Source organism: Mandrillus leucophaeus, unplaced genomic scaffold (assembly GCF_000951045.1).
Source record: "Mandrillus leucophaeus isolate KB7577 unplaced genomic scaffold, Mleu.le_1.0 Scaffold882, whole genome shotgun sequence".
In the NCBI taxonomy this organism is placed as follows: Eukaryota; Metazoa; Chordata; class Mammalia; order Primates; family Cercopithecidae; genus Mandrillus; species Mandrillus leucophaeus.
Window position 1 is genome coordinate 486,938 of NW_012109608.1, and position 19,703 is coordinate 506,640.

Genomic DNA, 19,703 nt, shown 5'->3' on the forward strand with positions numbered 1-19,703 from the left:
TTTAATATTTAAATTTAGTTTGGATACTCGTTAGCTGTCTGGGTCACTTTCAATTAAGAAAGGCTAATAATATGGGGAAATGTGTTTCTAAAAATTGTGGAGTCATTTCATCTATAAAATATTAGTATCTGACAGACAGTTCAATATTTCTTGCTTGCTAGGTTTTTACTAAAATTTAAGATTATTAAAGATAATAATTCTAGTTAATATATAATTCTGTATATAAAGTGAACCAAGGTAAGATGCAGTTTTTGATTAGAGAATAAATTATAATAAAGACATAAAGTTGTACTCTTATTGGGAAAAATAATGATTGTATATAATATGAAGGTTATTTAAAAGTTATATATGGGCCTGTAATCCTAGCGCTTTGGGAGGCCAAGGCGGGCAGATCACTTGAGGCCAGGAATTCGGGACCAGCCTGGCTGACATGGTGAAACCCCATTCCTACTAAAAATACAAAAATTAGCTGGCATGCTGGCATGCGCCTCTAATCCCAGCTATGCAGGAGGCTGAGGTGGGAGAATCCCTGGAATCCGGAAGGCAGAGGTTTCAGTGAGCTGAGATCACGCCACTGCACTCCAGCTTGGGTGACAGAGTGAGACTCTGTCTCAAAAAACGACAAAAAGATTATTTATGAAAGAAGATAGAAAAGAACCAGTAAGCAGAAGAGAGGTGTGAAGGAAGTTATTAATATAAAGATGTGTTTTAGGTAGGGAAGATTATAATGAGAAGAAAATTTATAATTCTGTATGTGATTAAGTTGGTGATAATTAAAAGTGAATTATTTATAATAGTCTTTCTAAGATGGATATCCAATATGGTTTAGATCTTTGTCCCCACCCAAATCTCATGTCAAATGGTAATCTCCAATGTTGGAGGTGAGATCTGGTGGGAGGTGATTGGATTATACAGGTGTTTCTCATGAATGGTTCAGTGCCATCGTTTTGGTACTGTCCTCATGATAGCGAATGAGTTCTTGTGAGATCTGATTTGTAAAAGTGTGTAGAACTTCCCCCTCTCTCTCTGGCTTGCTCCCGCTTCATTTTCTGCCATGATTTTAAGTTCTCTGAGGCCTCCTTAGAAGCTGAGCAGACGCCAGCATCGTGCTTCCTGTATAGCCTGCCAAACGGTGAGTCAACTAAACCTCTTTTCTTTCTTTAATAAATTTCACAGTCTCAGGTATTTCTTTATAACAGTAAGAGAACAGACTAATAACAGTCTCCTATGTTAAAATAAGATTTTTGCTTTTTTGAAATCTTTGAGCTATCACTTTGGCTAATTAAATGACTTACTTTACAGTGACTTGTAATCCTATTGTATGATATCAAATGTTTTAAATCTTTGATATTTGACGAATTCTCCAAAATCAAATTCTAAATTCAGTGTTATGACCTCAAACTAAATGTTTAGAGGTCCAAGAGGGACATATTGAGTCAATTAGGCCTATTAAAATCATGGAAGAAGCATTGTAAAATATAAAATTGTATTTAACTTTCTTTGGGTTATATTTATGTAAATGTGTTATTAGTATGTATTCCAAAATTATCTGAGATTCCTATAATTCTGATATGTCTCAGTATATGTTATCAGTAATAATACTTATGTTAAATTGTTGTATAGACTTTTAACCATGACTGTCATAAGACTTTTATCACTCGCAATTATTGTTTTACTTTAATTCTTCTCAAAAAGCATTTTATTAGCAGCTACAGTTCAAAACATGCTTCTTTTGGGGAGTTCACGAAAAGGACTTGGGTGGGTGTTCTTGAATACAGGTTTCTGATAACTTTGCAGATTGTGCCATTGGACTAGAAATAAAACTAGACTCTAAAAAGCTGATGTGTTCATTATCCATGTAACCAAAACCCACCTGCTCCCTAAAAACTATTGAAATATAAAATAGATAAATGAATTAAATAAAGAAAGTTAAAAAGGAAGAATAAAATTTTAAATAACCTCACTAACCTACCTCTCATGATAAATTCTGCAATTGGTTGAGAAATTATCATAATCTAGAAAGTATAGGGCAGTGTGACTGAGCACCAAATGCAAAATCCCCAAATACAAACTCCACTAGAAGAATGCAGGCTTCTGAAAGAATTCCCAGCAAGATGCAATAAATATATTAAGGTAAGAGCAACAACAAAAGGCTGATGTGTTCGTTTTTCTGACTTTGATTCAATGAAATTGCTACTACCTTTTTTCCCGAGGTCCTGCAAGCTGAATCTTATACCTTGTGATACAGGTGAAAATTAAAGATGCTTTTAAGTCTTACATCTGATCACCTCAATTGACTACCTGCTAGACTCTAAGAAAACTGGTTTATAGATTGTTCCCAACAATAACCTTTATTTTTCTTCTGTTTGAAAGCCCATCTGCCATGCCATCTCCTAAAATAAGATGCAGCTGTTTAATGGGACTGGTCTGTTCCCAGACTGGTTACATTTAAATGTTAAGTCTCCACTGCAAGCTAAACATAGATCATATGTTACATGCATGTTTGTTCAATATGCATGTGTCAGAACCATGTTCATGAATAATCATAGATTTTCCTGTAACCTATTAAGTATGTATGTTTAGCTAACCTGTTATATCCACACAGGAACCCCAGATACAACTGACAATGGAGAATAAACTTACTGCCTTTCCTATTAATATGGGAGGGACATATATTCTGTAGTTAACACCCATCTATCCTATGATTCAAAGACTATGATGGTTACAGGGGTGTTGAGGGAAACTGTGACTTACCCCTTAGTGCAATCTTTAGATTGTCATCTTGGAGACCAGAATTGATGGGAAAAACTGAAAAGATGAACCATACTCTCAAAAGAAGCATTGTCAAAATATGTCAAGAAATGAATTTGACTTGGGATAAGTCATTGCTGGTTGCCCTGTTGTGGATTACAGTGGCTCTCTGAAGTAGACTCAAATTGAGTCCCTTATGGTAGGCTATTTCAGGTGTCTGCTCCAGTGGGACCGCCAACTGATGCTTTAAGAGATTTAGCAATTGCCAAATATGTTAAGACTCTGGGCATTATACTGACTTCTGTTCATGAGTTTGCTTCTAGCAGGACTACTCATCCCACAGATGTAGCGTTAGATCATTTTCAACTGGGAGACTGTGTCCTCCGAAGACTGAAAAAACAAGGACTTGAACACTGATTTGCTGCCAAGTTGACAGGGCCATTCAAAGTGCTGTCAAATATTCACTCATCAATTAAACTTGCTGGAATAAAGCCATGTTTGTCCTTTGGGGATTTTCATTTGCTTGGCAAAGCAACTCTTTAGTTAGGATCTCGCAATCTATTGCCTCTTCTGCTAAACTCTCCCACTGCCAGATTTGTCTTCCTAAACCTCTTACAGTTGTTCCTGTATACAATTTTACTTAGGTTGGTGCAACTGTGGTTTCAGACCATGAATTTTAAATCGTTATAACCAGGCTCAAATATATCTTTATTAATCAAAATAGGAACCATTACAATCAACACATTTTTGCCAATGAGAAATAAGTTTGCTTATTACTGTAGTGTAAAAATCCATGCTTAAGGATTCAGTGAACTCTTGGAAAGCATTTTCTGCATCCTACTGGTTGTGGAAGTTGTCAAGATGCTTGAAGAAGTAGTAGTCGGTTGACAAGAGGTCAGGTGAATATGGCAGATGAGGCAAAACTTCATAGCCCAATTTGTTTAACTTTCGAAGCACTGTTTATGTGACCTGCAGTCAGGCGTTGTCATGGAGAAGAATTGGACCCTTTCTGTTGACCAATGCCAGCTGCAGGTTTTGCAGTTTTTGGTGCATCTCATCAATTTGCTGCACATACTTCTCAGATGCAATGGTTTTGCTGGGATTCATAAATTTGTAGTCGATCAGACCGGCAGCAAACCACCAGTGACCATGACCTTTTTCTGGTGCAAGTTAGGCTTTGGGAAGTGCTTTGGAGCTTCTTCTTGGTCCAACCACTGAGCTGTTCATCACCAGGTGTTGTATAAAATCCACTTATCATAGCACATCACAATCCAACTGAGAAATGGTTCATTGTTGTTGCTTGGAATAAGAGAAGTTGACAATTCAAAATGACAGTTTTTTAAATTTTCACTCAGCTCATGAGGCATCCACTTATTGAACTTTTTCAGCTTTCTAATTTGCTTTAAATGCCAAATGACCATAGAAAGGTCAACGCTGAGTTCTTCAGCAAAAAAGTGTAACTGCAAGAGGATCGGTTTCGATGATTGTTCTCAATTGGTCATTGTCAATTTCTGATGGCTGGCCACTGTGCTTCTCATCTTCAAGGCTCTCATCTCCTTACAAAACTTCTAACCACCACTGCACTGTACATTCGTTAGCAATTCCTGGGCCAAATGCGTGTTGATGTTGAGAGTTGTCTCCGCTGCTTTATGACCCATTTTGAACTCGAATAAGAAAACCACTCGAATTTGCTTTTTGTCTGACTTCATTTCCATCGTCTAAAATAAATATAAAACAAATAGCAAGTAATAAGTCATTAACAAAAAAAAGCGAGAACTGTGCACTAAAATGATGAATAACATAACCACATTTATTTAAAAATGTATTCCAATATCAAATGGCAAATTTCAACAATGCAAAAACTGCAATTACTCTTGCACCAACCTGAAGCCTGTTTCTCCAATCACCTACAGGGTCTGATTGATAACTTCGTACCCAGAGGTCCATGCTTCTTTCTTACTCAGCACTGCATTACACATTATGTACAAAGAAATAATAAAGACCCACAAGCCTACAAGTGTAATTTCTATTGACCAAATGACCTCCCTAGGTTAAGCCACCTATTGCACTTACATTAATTCCTCCTCTAAAGTAGAGACCCATATTAATAAAATTATACAATAGGCTACCTGACTTCAACAAACCTTAGAACACCAAAGCAGAATTAGTCTGGGCACTTTCGGGGACTTGTTTATAGACCTATTCTCTGGGATCCCTAGTGGAATTCAGTTAATCCTGGAAAGCATTCTTAAACTGGGCCTTAATATTCTTCTTTTGTCATGGTGGCCTACAGACTAGTAAAACTTACTATGTATTGTGTAACCAAAGGTTGCATGAGTTTGACTAAAATTATCAAAGCAAGAAAGAAGATGTCCATGATCGTTGCTCCTAAAAGAAGCACTAAGGAATATTTCCTTAGGCAGGCCAAATGATTTTATTCTACAAGCGCCCCTCATCAACTTGTTCATCATCAACCTTGTCCAGCAAGAAATAGGCAGATGAGAGACAAAATTCTTTTGTACCCAATCCCACAAGACTGTGGAATGACCTTCAACAGTGCGGAAATTGTAGTAGTGAAAGGAGGTCTAGCATGACTAGTTACACTTGGCTCCTAACCCCACCAGTGCCCCCAGCACCCTGCACAATGATATCATTTAGGTTAACTGCTTTTGATTATTTCTGTACATAGGCCAAACTAATTATGGGAGGAATTTACAGTTTACCTTTAAAGCAAGGATAATAGTTCCTTCCCAAAACAAATCCCTGAGGAGATAAGGATGGTGTACACATAAGTAACCATGTTATGTAAAAGATTTATAGGAGCATTGTGACCTGACCAAATGCAGTTTCACAACCCTCCCTGAGACCCTTGTTGCCACGCATATGTCTGTGATCATTGATCACCTCTTGATCTCAACCTTCTCCCTTTTCGCCTTCCCCTAACATAAACGCGGCCTAAAATTCTATTAACTAAAGATGGTTCTTTAGGACACCAGCACATTATATTCTTGGTTTACTGGCTATCCAAAATAAAGTTGCCTTCCCTTCCCCAATACCTTGTCTCTCAACTTATTGGCTATTTTGCAGCAAGTGGTATAAGCTTGGACTTTGTTTACAGCTCAGCAACATATATGAAGAAAAACAGAAATTATATATATATACACATACATATATATATATGAGGAGACGGAATATGTGGGTGAATCTAGGTAAAAGCTATATGAATGTCAATTTTAATAATCTTACAGATTTTTGGTCGGTCTGATTCTCTTTCAGTATAAAAGTGCATAATTTAAAAAATGTTGAGAGTTCTATTCTGAGAGGTGTTCAAGCAGAGACTGGATGAATTTCTGAGTAATGGGGATTTTTGCTTGGTTTATAAAATGGGACTGGATGATTTCAATCTGACCCTTAATGTGATGATTAATTTTATGTGTCAACTTGGCTAGGCCACAGTACCTTGGTATTTGGTCAATCAGCAGTCTGAATGTTTTTGTGAAGGTATTTTTTTTTTTTTTTACATGAGATTACCATTTAAATCAGTAGACTTTGAATAAAGCAGATTATGCTCCACAATGTGGGTAAGGTTCATTCAATCCACTGAAGGCCTTAGGAAAAAACACTGAAGTCCCCAGAGGAAGAGGGAATTCTGCCTCCTGACTGTCTTCAGACGGAAACTGCAACATCATCTCTTCCCTGGATCTCAGGTCTTCCAGCCTACCATGCATATTTTGGACTTGCCAACCTCCATAATCACGTGAGCTAATTACTTAAAATAAATCAATGGTTTCTGTTTCTCTGGTGAACCTTGATTAATAAACTTAGATTCTATTTCCAGCTGCCTCCTTGCAATTTTCACCTTCCCAGAAGCCCCTTACCCTCTCTCCCACTTCTTGCGTTCAGGGTCTGACATGTAATAGAAGCTCCTCCCCACTATCAATTATGTAACGCAAGGCTGAGAAGAAGCTCAAGGTGCAGTCTAAAAACCAAGATATCATTTGTTATCCTTATTATTGTAAGTTTTGTAATTACCACGATTGCTATATAGAACATGTCAGGATCGTGGCTAGCCTGAAGCCTAACCTCTAAATGATCCATATCTAATCACAGAGTATGAGTGTCTTAAATGTCATCCCACTTCACTGCTGTGATATATGCCTTCATTAAGATTAAGGAGAAAGAATTTAAATATCAGGGCTGAGCATCTGAACAATCATGTCATTTCTATTGATCACCTAATGAAAATTTATGGCATTTAACAGTGAATAAATCAGTTTACATAAGGATGCTAGCTTCTACCACTCTGCTCATGCCATTTCCAGGAAAACCTTCATCATATTTACTGTAACAGTGCATTTCTAAGGGTCTTCCAATTGCAGAAAGCACACTATGGCTGAAGAAAGGTTCGGCACTTTAGTTCTGCCATTTTGTTACCAAGTGATGTAAATAAAATTTAGACACTGGTCAGCATGATGAGAACCCAAAGAGATGAAATGTAGAGACTGGTTTCCTGCAGATGTGATGTTTTAGAGCAATCATAAAAAAATTCCAAATAGAGAGGATAAATATAAGGATAGAAACAGTCACGGAGTAATAAACTAACACCTTTAAAGAAAAGTAAAGAAGTGTATCACGTAGCTGAAATGGGTGAGAATTGTGTCACCTACAGAATCTAACTCATAGTCATCAGAGGAAATAAAAATATTCCCAAGAAGCCATGGCAACTGTTCCTGGAGGCAATTGTGGATGCCACTCCTGACAACTGCGACCCTGCCATAATTTCAGAAGTTAGACATCATTTGCTAAACAAGAAACTTCCGATTTCTTTTTAAATTAATCGTGAGGATGGGAAGAGGGAAGGGTTCACTGTCCTCGATTTTGCAGATTCCTTTGAGCTCCAAAGCACACAGAGGGCCACAGGCATGCCTTCTTTTGAGAAAGACACTCTCTGACCTTCTTATCTAAAGCGGCACATGCACCCCATGGCGTTCTAGCCCCTCACTCTGCTGTCTCCACAAAGCCTATTCCTGCCCGAGGCCAGCAGGCTGGCAGCTGGTAAGGCCTAGGACCTGAAGCTGGCGGCCTGCATGTGCTGCCTGCTTCTGTGACTTGACAGCTGGGGGGCGGGGTCGGGAGGAGGAAGACCTTGGATAAGGTACTGAGTTTTTCTGTTCCTCCGTTTCTTCTTCTGAAAAATAGGAATGTTAATAGTACCTATCTCATAAGATTGTGAGAATTAAATGAGTTACTATTGAAAGCCCTGGGAGCACTGTCTGGCAAGTAGTCATACTCTGAAATAAAACAGGTGAGCAAAATGTATTCATTGTTTATTGTCTGCCCTATTGGAAGATGAGCTCCACAAGAGAAGGGCCTTATCTTACCCTCTATTGCACCCTCAGTGCTTATGGCAGTGCCTGACCCATGGTGGGCCTCAGTAAATACCTGCAGAAGGTAAGGCTGGGAGTATTGTCGGCTTCTTTTGTGCTGCTTTCCTGGTTTCTCTCTTCTCTTACTCAAATGACCTCATTTGGGTGATCTGGCTTATGTGTTTAGTTAGAAACTCATTAAAATATTTTATGCCAACAAATTCTACAGGAATGTAATCTTGTTAATCCATTCATTCATTAATTCGTCTATTAAGATCATATAGTTGAAGGCCTATAGTGTCTCCTGACTCAAATATATGGCCCAGACAATACTCAGCATGTATTTCAACTATAAGATAATGAGATGTCATTTAAATAACCACTCTAGGCTAAGCCGTTGAGTACAGAGGCCAGCAGGGAAAAGGGATAAGTTAGGAACAGTCAGGGTTGAGATCAGGAACCAACTTTGCCATTGAACATGCATGGGAGGGGTGGCCTGCCTTCCAAATCACAGAATAAAAGGGATCCAACCAAGCTGGCAGCTTTATCTAGGGTTTTCTCTGGTGAACAGAGTGACACAGAGCACCCTGCGGACGGGGTAATCATCGGGTCTGGTCCTAGCTAAATGGAGGGGCAAGAGGACCCATTTGAATTGCAGCAGGTCCTTAGTCAGCAACTGAGCTGACTCAGGGTTCAACTCCAAGGAAGTTGGAAGTTGCAGTAGTCTGGGCTTAACTAAGAATTCACACGTTCTCCAGTCCCAGACACATGGCCTGTATTTTAGAACAGAGTCCAGTGCCAGCAGGAAACGGGAGAACTAATCAGTGACCAGTGCGCAGTTGCCAGGGAGACAAAACCAGCCCTACTGCAGTCTCCATGAAACCCTTGGTTTTGGCCTTTCCTCATTTGGGGGGCTGGGCTTTCATATGCATTTGAAAACCAACATCCTTTAGTTCTTGGAAATGTTGCTTATTACTTCTTTAGTAATTACCTCCTTTCCATTTTCTCTCTTTCAGAAATTCTTAATTAAATCTATCTCCCAGTTTGATCCTCTATTTTTTTTATTATTTCTTTTTCTGTTCTCCTGTTAGAAATCTATAGGGGCTTTTGTTTGTTTTGCTCACCGGTCTATTTCCTTAAATTTATCTCCTAGCAATTCTACTGATTTCAGTTTTCAAATGTTAACTTCCAAGAGCCTACCAGTTCTTGTTTTATGGATATAGTGTATTCTTGTCTCCCTCTGAGGAATGTGGTTATAAAGTGTTTGTGGCTGTTACTTTTCTTGCCGTATAGTTGCTGAATCCTTTGAGTTCCTCTTTAGTTTTTCCTTTTTTGTCTCTGCCTTGCTTGTTGAAGACTTCCTTGACATCTGCTCCTCTTTGTCAGTCCTTACTCATAAGAGTGAGCCCCTTGAGAGTGGAGTGAAGCTCTGTGTTCAAGGTTAGTCCTTGTTTCCTGGTTAGCTTCACTGTGGGATTATGGGTAGAGATAGCCATTTTGTTGAGTGACCCTCAAATACTGGCATCTGTAGGTCTGTTCTCCTGCTCAATCTGTTTATCCAGAGAGCATCCTCCACTCTCCTAGCCAGAGAGCTAAGGCTGGTCACCAGAGAATGGAGGTTGATTTGGGCAGGGGTTCACTACTTGGTATTAGACTTTCACTAATCCCCTGCTTCCATCCTCTTGCCTCTTCTCCTCCACTTCTCCCAATTGGTGTTCCTGAATCTGTCCCTTCTTTGGGAACTTCAGAAAGTTAATCAAGTCTTCCTAGCAAATTCTAAAGATCACAAGGAGTAGCTTATTCAGCAGGATCAATTTTACAGGGTTGCAAATCAGAACTTAAAGACTTTTTTCAGGCATCGCCTTTTGAGGACAATGATTAAAAGGGGCTAAAAAAACCATAAAAAGCTTAGTATAGAAGAGCATGATTATGCAGGCTAGCATATTCACATGCATGCTCCCAGACACTTTAGGGTGTAGGACTGGGCATGGGTGGGAGTGGAGGGGCAGCCCAGGGACTTCCATGTGTGCTTTTGTTTTGGGTTCATAGTAGGAGCCTATTGGGTAAATCACTTTACCTTCACTAGTAAAATTAAATTAGAGGCTTAGAGTGTGGGATCTTTAGGTTCCCTTCAGCTCTAAGATCATCTGTTCTATTCCACAGTAACAAAGCCATCTCATTTTTATCCCTGTAGGTAGCTAGGATGAATCATATACAGACATCATAAATTCTACTTCCAGACATTAAGGTGATATGACATGAATGTCACAAATAACAGCAATATCTCTCACATCTTGTGGTTTGAAGGGATAAATGAAGAAGCAATGTTACCTGTGCTTTGCACTTGTAGTTATTTGAGCTTTTCTTTCAGGCTTGAAAAGGCAAAGGCTGTAAAATGGTTTCTTTTAAGGCTTGTTAACATTGGAATTTTATATTTAAAAACCTGCATTATGTATTTAGGAAATAAGAGTGAAAGAAATCAGTGTTGGTGGCTGGGGATGAATTTGAATGTGTAATTGTACACATCACTTCTGAAGGACAGCTGCAGGAAGCATGTTGATACGGTGTGCTGGGGTCTATGAGATTGGTTGCTAATGAACGCTTAGCACACACACATTTACACACACGGACACACTCATGCGTGACCTTGGCATCTGCCCTTGGAAATGTCTGGAAATGCTTTTAACACTGCCTTTGTGTACAGTGAAGTGTCCTAGTAATCAGTCTTATGAGATACTGGGATCTATTTCAGCAAAAGAAGAAAAAAATAAAGGGAAGGTATTATTCCTCTGGAAAACCTTTGTTCTTCCATAAACTTAGTTCCTTTCCCTCATACCTCCTTGGGATAAGAGTTTTCTCAATTAGAAACGCTTTTATCTGCAATTTGTAAGATAATGGCTCCCTGGCACCCTTGCAGGTCTCCACACAGGCCCTGGAGGTGAGGCTCAGCTGCAGCCCGACTTGTCTTGGTGAATGAACGCCTTGTCATGCTCTCAGGAACTTGGCATGAATGGCAGTTCTGTGTGGTGCTGTCAAGGCTGTTGCCATTCACCTCCCCACCTTGTGGGAGGTTGTCACAAGGTCATTTCCCATCTGTTTCCCTGGTTCTGGTGAAGCATGGGACTTTCCATCTGTCCCCCTTCTTCGGGAACAGTTGCAGACTATAATAGTGCTTGGCTGGAGCCTAGCGTTGTTGACTTCTCAGCCACAGGATGAGGAGTGACCCACTGCTTGTGCTCCCCATCATCTCCCCCCTTGGCTTGTTGTCATCCTGTGGAACAATGGCTGCAGGTAGCTGGCACCATGCTGATCCTTTTTTTTTTTTTTGAGATGGATCGCGCTCTGTAGCCCAGGCTGGAGTGCGGTGGCTGGATCTCAGCTCACTGCAAGCTCCGCCTCCCAGGTTTATGCCATTCTCCTGCCTCAGCTTCCTGAGTTGCTGGGACTATAGGCGCCCACCACCTCGCCCGGCTAGTTTTTTGTATTTTTTAGTAGAGATGAGGTTTCACCGTGTTAGCCAGGATGGTCTCCATCTCCTGACCTCGTGATCCGCCCGTCTCGGCCTCCCAAAGTGCTGGGACCATGCTGATCTTTTATGCTGTCTATATGAGTTATACATTAGCTAAATCCATTTTGGCTTGTTGTCTCCTTAACCAGCTGAATCTCTAGAAATACGGCCAGCAAAGCTAGCAGCAGCCCTCATGCTACTGCTTAGTGACTGCCTGGCTGCTTGGTAGAAAACTCAACCAGCTTAAGAAAGAAGGGATGTTTCCTTTCCTCACATACCAAGCAGTCAGGACACAGGCAACTGTTAAGTCAGCAACATGATGTCAGGGCTGATCCACTGCAAAAATTCCTCACTCATCTTGGTCCTAAGATGGCTGTTCTGGTTCTGGACATCACATCACATCTGCATTTAAGGCAAGATGAAGCAGTGAAAGCAGGAATCATCATCTGTCTGCTTTATTATGAAAGCAAAAGCTCTTTCAGAAATACTCCAGCAGACTTCACCTTGTGCACTATTGGCCATAACAGGATCATAACACTGTGAGCTTCAAAAAGAAAAAAACCAGTTTCTGAAAAAGAGGAGCTAGATCAGCATGATTGGCCTACACTAGACCAGACTCGTCAGAGTACACACTTGGGCTGGTCTCCTTTCCTTTCTGAACCAAACATGAGTTTCATTGGTGGGACATAAGAGTATAAGGTGGATAGGCAACAAGTTGTATCTGCCATTTGAACCAATGCTGCCAGTCCCAGTCTCTTATCCCAGCTTAGTAGGAAAGACCTGTCAGTCGCTGACTCCACTATCTCTTCTTGCTTGCACATCAATTATGTCTCATATTTGAACTGACCAATGAGTAACTGGGGCATTGCAAACACAATTTCCAGTTCTTCAGAAACTCTAAGCCTAATCTGAAAGAAATAAGTTGAGAGTTGTCACAATCAAGGACTATAAATGCACCAGCCCCTGAACTCCTTTCTTTTCTTACCTGACAACATCAAATGTTCAGAAGCAAAATGACATTAGGTGAATGTTGAGAGTCTGACGCCACCATAAGCTTACTCACCTTTGCAGTATTCCAAATAAAATAAATTTCTTTCAGGTAAGAGTACTACTATATCCCCTCTTATTTAAGTAAGAGATAATTGGGACTATTGCCTGTGTTTGGCAATTTTTTTTTTTTTTTTTGAGACGGAGTCTCACTCTGTCGCCTAGGCTGGAGTGCAGTGGCGCGATTTCGGCTCACTGCAAGCTCTGCCTCGCGGGTTCCTGCCATTCTCCTGCCTCAGCCTCCCGAGTAGCTGGGACTACAGGTGTACGCTGCCATGCCCGGCTAATTTTTTGTAGTTTTAGTAGAGATGGGGTTTTACTGTGTTAGCCAGGATGGTCTCGATCTCCTGACCTTGTGATCTGCCTGCACTGGCCTCCCAAAGTGCTGGGATTCCCTCAGGAGCTAGGCTATGAGAACTTCGCCTACCTTTTCCTTCTCTCCCACCTAACTCCTAAATATCCCTCAAGATGCTGCTTAAAAATAACTTTCTTTTTCATGTGTTTATTATAATGCTTACCACTGGCACACTGGAATTATTTACTTAGACAGTTGTCTCACCCACTACATTAGGAAATTTTCCAGGGGAACGGTTTTGTTCCAAACACTGAGCACAAAGTAGAATGCACAGTAGTAAGTTCTTAACATGTTTTCATTGAATAAAATCTATTTATACCTTCCTTGATGGCTGTCAAAAAACTATTTAAACCATGAAGAATTAATAACATAATTAAGTTGTATATCTCCACCGAAGCACATCAAAATAAAAAGTGCATTTATGGTCCAAAACAAAGACATAAGTAAAAAGCAAATTCAAAGCAAGAAAAATATCTGCAACTCCTATCATACAAATATGATTAATTTCCTTAATATGTAAACCCTTAGAAATTGAGATGAAAAAGATCAATCAGCCAAAAGATACATGAGCAAGGACATGAACAGACAGTTCACATAAAAATGATCCTTAGTGAGAAGACACTCAGCCTTACCCATACTTTTAAAAATGAAAATGAAATGATAAGTGAGAAGCCATTCTCACTTACCATGTTGGCAAAAATCCAAAAATTCAGTAATATACTCTGTTAGAGAGACTGTGGGAAAACAGGCACTTTTGACATTTCTGGAGGAACCCAAGTGACACAGCTCCGACAGGGGACAGTGTAGCAATTTCCATACAGTATTACAAATGCTTTCATCCTTTAACTCAATTAACCTAGGACAGGGAGTTTATCCTGTAGAAATCTCTGCACAGTTACAGAATGACATGCACAAGTGATGTGTTATGGTATTGTTTGTAACAGCCTAAGAAACAGCTCATTTCCATAAAGAGAGGAGTGGTTAAATAAAGTGCAGTATGTCCTCAAAATGGAATACTAGGTGCTGAAAAAGAATGAGGACACCTTGTCTGTTACATTGTGAGAAGGTATTCAGGATAGATGGTTCAGAAGAAAAGCTCAGAATAGTGAACCCATTACGATGCCTATAGTGTCATAAAGAAGAGGAAAAACATATGTATTTGTTTTGGTTTGCAACTGCATAAAGTACTGGAAAGGTATACTGTAAGGAGGGGGGCCGACCAGGTGGATAGACTAGAAACAAAACTCAACGTATACCATTTTAATTTTTAAAATCCATGAATTAAAAACTAATAATCCACCTGTGAATTATTACTTATTAAAAGTTAAAACTTTTAAATCCTACACATTGCACATAGTGTTTAGAGCCAAACTGCATATGTTTAAATTTCTGCCTCACTTATTACATAAATGAATTTCAGCAAATTTCTTAACCCTTCTCTGTCTTGAAGGAATTTGATGAGTTAATAAATACAAAGGAATCAAGCCTGAAACACAGTGAGTTCTACATGACTGTAGTCTGTTATTAATACTGCATTTAACAGTAATAATTTTGAAGAACTCTTTAACCCTCTAGTGATAAGATTTCTTGAATTCTTCTGATATTCCTCACTTCCCCCCCACCCCACACCAAAGGTGGTAAAATGAATGCCAAGAGAAATAGAGTAACATCAAACAGCACTGAGCCAGGGCCAGGTACAAATACAGGAGCCAACACTTGGGCATTGCTGGATCATTGGATCATTCCATGTGATCCATTCCATGTGATCACATGGATCATTCCATGTGATCCTGGCATTGGATCATTCCATGTCACACGTATGGAAACCCTAAGAAACAAAGTCATTGATTTCTCTTCCTGTTTAGCAAATCAAAAAGAGAATATAATAAATTGGATTATGAGGCATTATGAGTGCACAAAGTGTTGGAAGATGTGCAGGACATCTATAAAACACAGCTCCTGAAAGTATCTGCTGCAATTCTTGATGAAATCAATAGACGACATCTTTCCTAGATACCCAGAAAACGGGAGTCGCTGTCAGGCTGGGAGTTTCTAGAGACAGAATCTAAGTAAATATGTGGCCACAGGTTCCATAGCACTGCTTGTATTTACAGTTTTGAACACACCCATCCCATGGTTGCTTATTTAAAAAAATAAAAACTCACGGATGCAGAAATGATATAATCAGCAAGGCACTGTCAGTAAATTTGCCAACTCCCTTTGGATGGCTTATATTGCCTGTTTCTGTGGAAAATGAATTTGTGCATGACATTTTGATGTTTGGATTATCGGATAACGCCGATTCAAAACAGCACAAAGAAACAGCTTAGGCATTTTTCCTTCTAATCAGAAAAAGAAGCTTAACACATTGTGGAGAAATTGTGCCCCCTGCTGATTTAATTTGATATTAGCGTCATTGGTTTTTTGGTGGTTTTTTTTTTTTTTAAGACCTGCAGTGCCGCAGGGTAGCGCAGTGTCTTCAAGGTCAGTAATTTACATGGCCTCCTCTCAGAGGCTGAGGCAGCCTCTCCGTGCAAATAGGAAGTTTTTGCTTGATAGTGACCTTGGGAAAAAGGAAGCAAAGGAGGAATGCCTCCTTTTATGAGCTTTGTGGAGATACTCTAAGAACCTTCTCAGTATTTCCCGTACCTTTGGCGACTCTGGATAGGGAAAGCCAGCAAGCAGTGCAGAGAGAGGAGCTAGTTGCTGGTGAGCACACGCCCCTTGTAATTAATCCCCACTTCCGGACCGAAGGACGGTAGAGCTCAATCTGCGAAAACTATTATCACCAATGAATAGCAATCGCGATGGAGCATTCCAGATGCTCAGCTGTCATTCTATTAACTAGATGTGAGCCACCCTCTGAAAGGCTCCAGCCCTGGACAATATTGTTAACCAGGGATGTAGCATTAGTAACGGCAGCCTCCTTCTGTGGCCCTCATTTTCATCTTGATGCTTTGTTCCCTTCTTGTTTATTGCCTCTCCACCTGGGCTTTTAATCTGCTTTCCTAGGCTGGTACTTATTTCCAACAAGCTGCCAAGTAATCTCTCTGGAAAAGTCAACGGCCTTTTTTTTTTTCTTTCTGTTCTTTACTTGCGTTTTTCTTTTTTTGTGTATTTTTCTTTGTGTGTGTGTGTGTGTGTGTGTGTTTGCTTGTATTTTGCTCGTGTTCTTTGCTTTGCTTGTGTTCTTCTTCTGATATTTGCATCTTTAGGAGAAATTCCTGAATGAACACAGAGAGGACTTTAGCAATGCATTCGGCCTTGGAGAAGATAAAGGAGGAAGTTTTCAAAGTGGGGGAGGACCTTTCCTCACATCTCTCCTAGACAAGGCCACAGGCTGCGTGGCTGCGTCTCTGCCGACTGTGACAAGAACAGCCTCTTCCAGTCTACATGATGCAATACTTTTCCAAGATTCAGTTAACAGAGAGGTAGTAAATATTGTCTTTCCCTCCTCTGTACCTTAAAAGGGCTTTCAGTCTTTCCAAGGGCCCTTTGCTTTTTGGTTAGAGTTGCCAGATTTAGTGAATGAAAGTCCAGTGTACCCAGTTTGAATTTTATTTTAATATGAATTCCAGATAACGATTTTTTAAAAAGTATTTGTATTTGTTGTTTATCTGAAATTCACATTTAACTGGGCTGCCGTACTTTACCTGGCAACCCTATCTTTGATTGAACTCTGTGTTCACGCTATTTAGCGTGAAACTGTTTCCAGGGCATTCTAAATCGAACTGAGTGACTGCTGAGCCAGGGCGGGAGGTGGTGGGCCTTGGAACCCAGGGTGGCCTGGGCGGTGCGTCTCCTCGCGCTGCTGCCTCAGGCTCTCGCCTCCCTCTAGCGGCCGCCAAGGACTTCACACACGCGGAGCGGAAGCCCTACTGGGTGGCAGCTGCCGGCTCCAACCCGGGAAAAGGCACGTCCGAAAGGGCTCACCCTCAGCGACTTTCTCCTGGAGGGCTGCGGTGGGGGCCTGCACAAGAAAGTGGCCTTGTTCCCAATAGCGGAAATGGAGTTTCCCTTGTTTCACTTAAAAATACAATGACAAAAATGCCTCTGTACAACAGCCTAAGTTGACAGTTGATGTCTAACCCTGGGCTGTACTCACCACTAAACACTGATAGATGTTGTCATTTTCATGCTAAAGAGACCCCACTCATCCCAAATAATTTGTCAAGGAATATTCATGTAGACAGCAAGTTTTGGAAGGTGGAGATGCTTATCTGTCTTCTGTGATGTGCCTGTGCCTGTGCCTGATAGCCAGTAAATAAGTTTAAATGAATTGACAGTGAAATACACTACAGGCTTGGCATTAAAAACAAAGAGGAAACCTATTCCTACCCTCAGAGAATGACCACTTCATCGCAGAGGAGATGATGGCTGCAGTGCTTATGCTCAGCAAAGACTATGGAATTTGAGTCTTGGAATATTAGTTCCTCTCTCAACTTAGGAAATGGATGTCTGGAGGTCTGGGCCAGTCGATAAGGGATTGATATACCTGAGACTGTTTTACAAAACACTGCTTTTAGTGTTTAATGACGTGGGATAGTGTCTAGAGCAGTAGAATGGAGCCAGAACATAGGTTCTAGAATCCAGAGATGACTCCCAGCTTACATCTGAGTTCCTTAAAGGACAGTTTCTGTAATGTAGGTGTTCCATGATTACTTGTTGAAAGAATGAATAAGACTGTGTCTATCACAACCATCTCCACACTCATTGGCTTTAGTGGAGTCAAGGCAAGGTAGAGATTTTAATGACCGAATTCTAGTGATAGGGGCCCCTACCACCAATGGCAGTATTAAGGGGTGATTAGGGAAAAGGGTAGCTTTTAGTCTCTTTCAAGTCACGCAAACAAAGATCACAGAATCTAAGCAAAAGCAAATGTCTTGCTTTACAGCTTCAAGACAAAGTCCCTGGAAGTTGCCCCCTTTTAAATAGATTGTCTCTTAGTCTTGCTATGCAGATACACTGGATCCTATAACCATGTTAGCCCTATCTGTAATCTTACAAAGTCGGGTGGTAGGTATTTGCTCAGGAAATTGAGACACTAGGTACTCACACTTTTAAAAATAACACATAAGGAAGGCAATAATAATTACATAAGATAATACATTCCAGGCTCTATCTCTTGTTATCTCATTTAATGTTCACTGTAACCCTATAAGGTTATTATTATTGCCCACATTTTTACAGATGTGGAAATGTCAGCTTAAAGAACTGAAGTAACTTGGCGAAGGTCATAGAGACAGCCAATATGCAAAGTCACATCTGCCTCATTCAACTCTTTCCAACATACGGTGCTGGTACTTGAGTACATGAGGAGGCCTGTTTGTATGCCTCCAAGCAGAATCAAATAGGAAATGTTTGCTAGAAATAAAAAGGAAGCATCAAAGGAAGATATGGAAGGGTCAACCAAAGGGTGAATGGGCTTTGTCCTTTCTTCACTGGAAGTTTGAGCTCAGAGGTGCTGGGTCTCAATAGCTCATTCCTTTAGGAATGAGGTTCTTTACACTTGGACACAGGGAGGGGAATATCACACACTGGGGCCTGTCGGGGGGTGGGGGTCTAGGGAAGGAATAGCATTAGCGAAAATACCTAATGTAGATGATGGGTTGGCGGGCACAGCAGACCACCATGGCACATGAATACCTATGTAACAAACCTGCACGTTCTGCAACCCAGAACCTAAAGTATAATTTTTTAAAAATTAAAAATATATGTAAAAAAAGAAATAACATTCTTTAGATAACAAAGGAGAGGGCAGTGATTCCAAAATCTTTCTCAGCTTTTAAAATGCACACATTTTCAGGCCTTAGCTCCTGGGTATTCTGATCTAGTAGTACTGGGATGGGGCCCTGGAATCTGAATTTTTAGCAAACATAGCAAATTTGAAACCCAGGAGATGTGATGTTATCTGATGTTAATTACTCCTCCAATCAACAACTTAGACTAAATTCTTAAGGTAATTTTCTAACAGATATTTGTATTATTATTTGTATAAGATTATGTTAGGAGAGGAACATCAGGCACTCATTGAATGAACTGGTGTATTTCTAGAGAGCAATATTAATATATCACAATTCTGATGGTATTTTCTATGCCATTTCACTGGCATTTGGCAGCTTATAACATAGCCCCAGTGGAGATGTAAACTCCTTAAATCTGGTAATTCCACTTTATATTGGATTATAAAAGGTTATGTGGGGTAAGAACCTCAAACCATTCAAAGAACAGTTAATCTCATGAAAAGAAAAATTTTGGAACCAAAATGTAATAGTGGTTGTTTTAATTCTATGCTCTTTCAGTCACTTAGATCCTCTACTCATTCTCTGAACAAGCATTTTGTAAGTGCTTACCATGTTTCAGGCTATGCTAGGAGCTATGAAGAAGGGGGAATAGAGCTGCTTGGTTTCATTAACTTTAGTGTGATACACCTTCTGAATCCTGTGAATAAAGAGTCTGGGTAAACTAAGGTCAATAAGTAAAAATAAAGCAGATTACAGATGTTCCCACAGTGAAATTGATCACTGTGCACACTGGTGTTTACTTTAATGGACACATGAATGGTAATGGCGTCAGCACCACACTCTGAGTATCATCAGTTGACTCATGAGAAATTCAAAACACTTTGAAAGGAGGTAAGAAGCTGTGTTACATCTTCAACTTTGAGCCCCATCTT

General features: G+C 40.2%; 1 protein-coding gene across 1 annotated transcript in view; it reads right to left on the minus strand.

The window, feature by feature from the left end:
• LOC105531401 (chromosome unknown open reading frame, human C6orf7) overlaps positions 1 to 17,522 on the minus strand; it is a 76,927-nt gene extending 59,405 nt beyond the window's left edge. The window contains exon 1 of the mRNA XM_011969325.1: positions 17,366 to 17,522. Coding sequence (XP_011824715.1) covers positions 17,366 to 17,387 — 22 coding nt within the window. The 5' untranslated portion in view covers positions 17,388 to 17,522. The remainder of the gene's footprint in view (positions 1 to 17,365) is intronic.
• Positions 17,523 to 19,703: the final 2,181 nt, after the last annotated feature.